Below are 8514 nucleotides of genomic sequence, written 5' to 3'. Positions count from 1 at the left end.
CCTTGCTCGTTCGCCTATCGCCATTTAATCCTTCTGGAGTGATGAAGACATCTCAGAAGATTCGTGCTTGCATTCAATTATTTCGAGGTTGTCACCTTATTCAAGTCTTTCAGTTGTTCCGGTGCATCATCTCTCTCTTCAACAATCCTTCCCAATGGTGCTTATTTTCAGTGGGCCCTAACCCACAGGTCTTTTCCCAGGATCTTACCTGACTCTTCTAATTTTCCCGGAGTTATTCTCAAATTCTTTTCCAAGTTTGACATAAGAATGAATTTCATCAGTCAGATGTTTTTTCCAAGCTCGATTTCAAATTATTTTCATTGTTGACTCAACCTCTTAGATTTTCATTCTCCCGGAGTATCTCAACAAGTTTGGTGGTGTTCCTCGTCGTCATTCTCAACATTTGAAGACCGAAGAAGAGTTCTCCTCTAAATCTTGTCTGTTCTCTCAGAGATTCGTGGTGCTAGCTTGTTGCTATCCTCCTGTTGTTTCCAATTGTGCGATTCTCTTCTTACCCATCCGGAGTATTTTAGGAGTTGTTTTCCGTTTCGATCATCCGGAGGCCATCATTTAAGAAGATTCACATTTTATTCCTAGATATTTAATGACTGATGGTGGTTCACATTTTATTCATGATGCTTTCCGTAAAATGCTTGCTAAGTATGATGTTAATCATAGAATTGCATCTCCATATCACCCTCAGCCTAGTGGTCAAGTAGAATTGAGCAATTGAGAGCTTAAATTAATTTTGCAAAACACTGTTAATAGATCTAGAAAGAATTGGTCAAAGAAACTTGATGATGCATTATGGGCTTATAGAACTGCATATAAAAATCATATGGATATGTCTCTGTATAAGATGGTTTATGGTAAAGCATGTCACTTACCTCTTGAGCTAGAACATAAGACATATTGGGCCATTAAAGAGCTCATTTATGATTTCAAACTTACCGGTGAGAAGAGGCTTTTTAACATTAGTTCACTTGATGAATGGAGAACACAGGCCTATGAGAATGTCAAACTGTTTAAAGAAAAGGTTAAAAAATGGCATGACAAAAGGATACAAAAACGTGAGTTTAATGTAGGATACAAAAGGATACAAGTTGGGTGAAAACCTAGATTCTTGCCTCTCGCGGTTGGATCCGGCGATGACGACGTTGCTGCGTCATTCCCTTCCTGAAGGCGTTGTTGTTGAAGAACTTTTTTGTCCTTGTGGTGTCAAAAGATGGATGGTGCGGATATGATCGTTGTGGTAGTTTGTCGATCATTGTTCTGATCGCTTTGGCTTTTTTCGCTTAGGCATAGCTTTGGTCTTGTGACTTTGCTATTTCTCAGTGTGTGATTTTTGTGTGTGTGCGTGTGTTGGTGTTGGCTATGTTTATCTTACCTGTGCAGAGACTGGGTGTGTGCTCATCATGCTTTGTATCTACTGGATGCTTCATTTTGAGTTAATAAAATCCACCCTTTGTCGAAAAGATGTCATGGAGAAATTTATTCATCTAGCACGCTGTCAAGCGGGACCCACTCATGCTGAGTAATGGCTTCTGCGCAACCAAATATAAAGCAAGGGTGTCTCTCCAAAAAAACACGGGCCCGTCACTCGGGTCACTAACAGTGAGCCGTGGTCACGTTGGCATGCCACATTAGTGCAGGATACGGATGAAGTGACCGTATTTGCATAAAAAATGTAAATTGAATGACCACCAATTTGTATTTTTAAAGTTCTAGCACCAAACTGAACATGTAAAGCAAGTTCTATAACTCCCGATAATGCTACCTCAACTCAGAATGAGCACAACAAATCATCTCATTTGTCGTAACAATGAGCTACTAGTACTTGTTTTTCTTCGTCTTATTTATTCTCGTCTCAATCATTTGGCGTGATATGATAAAGAAAAGGACCGTGCTAACGTCCAGTCGACCGGACGTTAAGCAACATATCCGCACAATCGTAACCCACCTCCCTCTCGTTACCGTGATTCCACCGATTTTTTTTCTTCTCTCGAAAACCGTATACGCCAATAGTAAATCGCTAGTGGTTTTTCTGGTTTTGGCTACACAATATGAAAAGAAAATTAGAAGTGCTAGAAAGGGGACTTGAACCCAGGTCTATTCACTAGACTTTGAGCCCAATAACCAACTAAACCACCTTCAATTGTTGTATATTGTATATAAACAAGGTTATTTGAACCTTTCTTTTTTTCTATCATATTAGGGATAATAAATTCTTTTGCTTGGTAATTTTGGCATGACCAGCGTGATAACTATGACTTGAGCAACATGATAACTATACTATGATAAGCCTGATAACTATAATATGAGAAGGTTAATGACTACCATGAGAAGCAAGATAACTTTACCATGGGGGAGTGGTAACTTCACACTGGGGTATGTTTTCGACAAAAAAAAGTTACCGGGACATGTTTCAGTAACGTTTTCACATGGGTAAAAAGTTATCAATGTGTTTTATATAAGTTATCGGGTGTCTGGTGCGTAAATTACCTTGCTATTTGCACTGGGTTATCAGGGCATATTTCTAGAACTTTTCGCCCAAGGTGAAAAGTTATCAATGCGTTTATATGTAAGTTATCAGGTTAATTGTACATAAGTTATCATCTTATATGTAAGTCAACACCTTCCTTCCAGATCGAAAAATTATCACATTTTAACTGAGTAAGTTATCAGCTCTGATGTGCGTATATTATGATGTTATTTGCATGAAAGTTATCGAGGTATGTTTTTCAACAACATTTTTCTTGGGTCAAAAAGTTACCGCAAATGTTTGTGCGTGGGTAGTTACCAGCCCCGTTATGTGTGTATTATCGTGCAGGGTATTGTTCAACAAACTTTTCTCTCGGGTAAAGGTTCTCGCGGTGTTTCTACACAAGTTATCAGGTCGGCGATGTGTATATTAGCATGTTATTTATACAAAATTACCGGGATATGTTTTCAACAACTTTTTCCCCTTCGAATCGAAAGTTATCATGATTTTTGTACGTAAGTTATCAGCTTCGTGTGCGTAAATAATCATGTTGTTATACATAAGTTATTGCTGCAATTTTTTCAACAACCCCCCTCCATTTCTGGGTCAAAAGTTATCAAGACATTTGTACACAGGTTGTCAGCTCCCTTGTGTGTAAACTACCAGGGTTTTCCTTTCAACAATTTCCAGTGCTCCCCCCTCCCCCCAACGACATGGTTTGGAAATTAGCTACTCGATGCTAGTAATATTTTTTTAGTTTTTCTTGCATTAAGAAGGATAGTATTCATACAAAATGTACACATAAGCTACTTAGTTGGCTAGAAATTCAGGTTCGAATATTCTGCACCATTCACACAAGTGAGATCTTTTTTGCTTTTCTGGCCGGAGATCAAAAGGTACAAAAGAGAAATCAAACGAAATTTAATCAAAAAATCAAGATAGCCCAGGTGGTTATTGAGTTGTGAATTTAGCTATAGGTGGAAGGTTCGAATCCCGGCTTCTACATTTTTTTTGAGAAATTGAATAGAAAAAAAAGGAAACATATGCGTGGACTGAGAAATTAGTGGTCGGAAAAAAGGAAACGGCTGGGAAAAAAGGAAACTGAGAAATTGAATAGAAAAAGGAAAATATTTAAATCCGCACACTAATTAGTTGCCAAAAAAAAGGAAACGGCCGAAGAAAAAAGAAAACTGCCGCCAGCGAGGTGCGTAGGAGCGGGCGGCGATCGCGTCGCGCACATAATAAAGCGAAGGTGCGTGGAATACGTTTTCTTCTATCTTGTGCACGACCGGCCGCCTCGGGTCAAGATCACGTCCACGTCACTCGCATGGCTAGAGCCAAAAGCCAGTGGACGGAAATGTGGAATTAGTGGGCGGAGCATCACGTAATGCATCATCTTATCTACCGTCAATCGCTATAAGACCACCACTATCTAGGAGAGTTACAGGAGGTGAATATAGAGGAACATCTTATGGTAAAAGCTTAGCGAGAGAACCACCAACGGATGGGTGGTTGCACTCTCAGCCATCAAGATCGAACTTCAGGTGTGCCCCATGGCCCATGCCCCTTCTGAAAGTGGCACGTCTAGCTGCAGGTACCATTTGCCTTCTCCTACGTGTTTTTGATTCCACAGTAGATCGACCCATAGATCACCTTCTACTTTCCTCTATCGATTCCCGGCCTCTCCTTTTCAGTCACTAATAAAAGCCTCGCACGTTTTAAAGGTGCTGCATCAGGAACGAAATTCCATCGCTCTGCTTTCCAGGTGCTAGAGCTCACTAGCACGCCCTCCCTTTCCTTCATATTGTATGTATGTTTTGTGAAAGCGCGAACTATTCTGATGTCTACCGTAGCAGCAGCAGCAGGTAGCCAGGCATCCCTTCTCAATCTGAAAGCAACGCACCACCACCTCTTGTTATCAGGTCATCAGGATTGTTAATGCACGCGGTCCTGTAACAAACTGCAAGTACGCCTAGTTCTTCCCCCTTTCTTAATAAGACACGGACGCCTCCATCCATGCCTTCACTTCTCTCTCCCCCTATGTCCAAATTTGAGCCTCTATGCATCCAACAGCCAAAACGATGCATGCATGCATTATGGCAAAATACATTCTTCACACATGGAGTGTAAACATCACGAGAGTCCGTTTCGAAAGAAAAAACATCACGAGAGTAACATTTATGTTGCCTAACAAGAACTGAATGTGCAAAGCAAATGAGGCTCTAGCAATGGCAGCGGTTAATGTAACTAGGAAGTTCCCGGAAGAAGTTCAGTTAAGGTCGCCCATAGGCCTACCACAGTCCACAGTTCCTTCCTCAGGCATGGAAAAAAGGTATCAGTTAATGTGTTGCCTTGTTGAGCTTGACACCAGAGAGCAAGAGCACACTTGCATAAAGTGAAGATCGAAAGCTAGCTGCCGACCTGACCTGCTTTACTTTCTTCCATGGGAAACATAACACCAGTCATCTAGTGATATAGTAGATGCCATGGCCTTGTACTGAGTTCAGGAAATCAACAGCGGTGCCACCAGACTAGGATGGCGTTCAAACCTAGTCCAGCTGCATACAGATTCTACAGATTTTCATACAAACGGGGTAGGGACAGGCACACGATCCTGGTGGGATAAGTCTGTAAACCAAGAACGGTATGCCAGCTGAAACTGCTCCTGCTCGAAACTGGAGCCTGAATAAACAATAAGACACAATCAGCGCATGGAAGGCCGGACCAAAAGAAACGAGAAGATACAATTGATTAGCGAGGGGCATTAAAATGAAGGAAATCCTTCAGTTGCAGTACAGGAAATCTCTGAGATGGTTGAGCCAACATTCAACTTAACCTAGTTATTGTTGAACGTAAAGGATGCTTCGTTAAAATAGAACTGATAAAAAGTCCTAACTGTCTCTTTTGCAGACCTATTTACATTCGCCCCTGTGAGTCCGGGTAATGTATGGTGGCATTAGCAATCAAAAGGATGCACAATGGTGCAAGATGAGACAGCATGCAGTGCTGCTTGGACCTAGCTTTAGATTCTTACTGAAATATGATATGGAATTGTTTCCTTGCTATCTTCACAAAATGTTGGAATGCCCACTTCTCCAAATTTAAAATATCCATTACTTTGTCTAAACTAATTGATACTCAGTGACCTAAAACGTCTTACATTTGTTTACAGAAGGAGTACCTTCTTCCATTGGTAAATTTTACACAAACATGCTGACTGCAGAAATATTACGAGGAAGAAACATAATCAGTGTGGAGTGGTAATAGTTACTTACAATCAGACCGCACACTGTTCTGTTGGTTGTCAATAAGATCAGGAGGTACTCCAAGGCTAACAAGGATCTTTACAATTTGGTGAATCCTTTCATCTTCCTTGCGACACTTGATTTCGACTACTTTAAGATTCTTCGATACCAAAAATTGTTCTCTTGGCTTGTAGCTTTCATCTTTTCCATCTATAGATTGTTGCTGTAGAAAAGATAATATCTAACTGAAATCAATCAACTGCAATGGCGACTTCAAAGAAAAAAAACTGGTGTAATTAGAAAGCATATAGTACCTCATCAAATCTAAGTTGAAGGGTAAGCCTCTCTAGAATTGGTGAGTGCTGAAGAAAGTAAACCAGTCCACCGAAGGCAGCAGCCAGACACCACTCATTGAGAAACAATGTTTTTAACTTGCTAAATGTATGGCACCATTTAAAATCCCTGGTGCAAATAATCTGGATAAAGTGGAGAGGATTAAATTATATTCAATGTCCAACTTTGTAAGTACTTGATAAGTACTCCCTCCATTCCGAATTACTTGTCACAGGTATGGATGTATCTAGATGTATTTTAGTTCTAGATACATCTATTTCTGTGACGAGTAATATGGAACGGAGGGAGTAATACTGAATGGAATAGAAGCTGCCAGCAGGGTTTCAGATTTGCAAGTTTCTGGTTTAATCAGAAATAAATTAAGCTGTACCATCTAATGTGGCAAAGATTAACGTGTACTATAAAAATAAATATTAATCTTATGCTTTTGGATAGTATAAACATCAGAAGTATAGACTAGCAACGAAGAACACACAGATGCTGATATGCATAATGTACTGTCATTGCACGAACCAACTATTAGGTGATGTCTACAAAGAAACATAATGGTTCAAATGCGAATTGGCAACATACATGCAATGCCCATAAGCAGCCTCCCTAAGATGTTTCTATGATGGATACAAATGTACAGGACCAGATGGCAATCAACCCTAGGAGACAGTGAACGTGAAAGCATACCGCTTGAGGAGCACTTGTCAACTTCAAATTTGTAGCGTCACATAGACCTTTTAGAAGCACACAGTCATCGCCATGACAGAGGCAAGAAGGACATAACTCATCATCACAGTCCCCATAGTAACCACCATTAAGACAATGATCATAACACGCTTGACGTTCATACCATTCTTCATCAAACCTGACAAGTGCCGTTACCAATAACGGCATGCTCTCAAGGGAAGGAGTCCAACCCAAATTGTCAACTAGTTTCAAGGCAGTGAGACTTGGGCAAGAGATACGAGTGCGGCCATACAGGTCAAAACGGCATATCTCCATAGTTAGATGCCTTAACGATTTGCACAAGATCTTCTCGGCGCTGATTTTACAATCATACATCTTTAATACCTCTAGCATTGGGCAGCTTGAAAAATTCAGAGTGGGTTCCTCAAATTTCATACCAGCGAAATCTAATACTGTCAGGTGCTGGCAGATGAGAGTCACGTTGGGTAGCTGCAGACGCCGACTGTAAACTCGAAGCACCCAAACTCGAAGCACCCGAACATGGCAGGATGCCGCATATCGGAGCCACAGCTCAACGTTGAGGGGTGCGGATGGGTCGTCGAGGTAGGTTCTGATATCGACCTCATGCAGCGGCGCCCGGTCGCGGAGGAGAAGCAGCGAATTAACAAACCAGAGCTCTTCCTCCCCTTCTCTATCGATGGGCACCGGCGCCATGACGCGCACCACGGGCACGGACTTCCAGAGGTGGCGCCAGCGGCGAGCGAGCACGCATGTGCAGACGGACTCGCGCGAGGTAAGGAACGACAGCACGCGGCGGAGGAGATCGTCCGGGAGGGCGCCGATGCGGTCCTCCCCGCCGGGCACCACGCTCTCAGGCATTCTGTCGAACAGGCAGCAGGCGTCGGATCGGCTTGGGGTTGGAGCCCGAGACGGTACGAGCGATATCGACCAGGCGGAGATGGGTGCGTGGAGGCTGAGAGTGACGGAGGATTCAGGCGGAAACGGGCGAGGAGGGGGTGACGGCGGGTGCTCGTCGGCGTACGCCGTGTCGCTGCCCGTGGAGTCGAGTGCGCCGCCGAAATGTGCGGTGGGCCCTGCCTGGAGCGGGCGCCCCTATGCGAGACAGACGGCAGCCTCTCGCGTCGGGGGAGCTCTACATGGGCCGCGGCCCAGCCACGAGGGAAGCTCCAACCTCCTTTTTCTGCTTTTCTTCTTTCTGTTCTCTGTTTTCTTTTTTCCTTTTTTGTTTATACTTTCAAATATTATATATATATATTAGAAGAAACACTCTATAAAAATGTGTTGAAGAAGTATTTGAATTTTTTAAAGGTATTAAAATTGTTGAACAAGTATTTTAAAATGTTGAATAAGTATTAAAAGTGTTGAAAAAATATTTGAAAAATGTTGAATAAGTATAAAAAAATGTTGAATGAGTATATGAAAAAATTTTGAACAGGTATTTGAAAATGTTGAGTCAGTATTAAAAATGTTCAACATGTATTTAAAAAATGTTGAATAAGTATTAAAATATGTTGAACAAGTATCTGAAAAATGTTAAACAAGTATTTGAATTTTTTTTGAATAAGTATTAAAATATTGAAGTATTTGACTTTTTTGAATAAGTATTAAAATGTTGAACGAGTATTTGAAAAATGTTGAATAAGGATTAAGAAATGTTGAACGGGTATTTTGAAAAATATGTTGAATAAGTATTAAAATGTTGAACAAGTATTTGAAAAATGTTGAATAAGCGTT

At 41.3% G+C, this 8514-nt stretch overlaps 1 protein-coding gene across 1 annotated transcript; it reads right to left on the bottom strand.

Moving 5' to 3' along the window:
- Positions 1-4069: 4069 nt before the first annotated feature.
- LOC125511255 (putative FBD-associated F-box protein At1g05080) lies at positions 4070-7932 on the bottom strand. Its single transcript, XM_048676586.2, has 4 exons — positions 6760-7932; positions 6042-6203; positions 5758-5950; positions 4070-5164 (listed from the first exon to the last, which is right to left on the bottom strand). The coding sequence occupies exons 1-4, from the start codon at positions 7636-7638 to the stop codon at positions 5064-5066; spliced, it is 1335 nt and encodes a 444-aa protein (XP_048532543.2). The 5' UTR covers positions 7639-7932; the 3' UTR covers positions 4070-5063.
- Between the last annotated feature and the right edge of the window lie 582 nt (positions 7933-8514).

This window comes from Triticum urartu, chromosome 1A (genome assembly GCF_056163025.1).
Source record: "Triticum urartu cultivar PI428250 chromosome 1A, HENAU_Tu73, whole genome shotgun sequence".
Classification (NCBI taxonomy): Eukaryota; Viridiplantae; Streptophyta; class Magnoliopsida; order Poales; family Poaceae; genus Triticum; species Triticum urartu.
The sequence above is the reverse complement of the archived record's forward strand: the minus strand, read 5'-3'. Positions and strand labels throughout refer to the sequence as shown.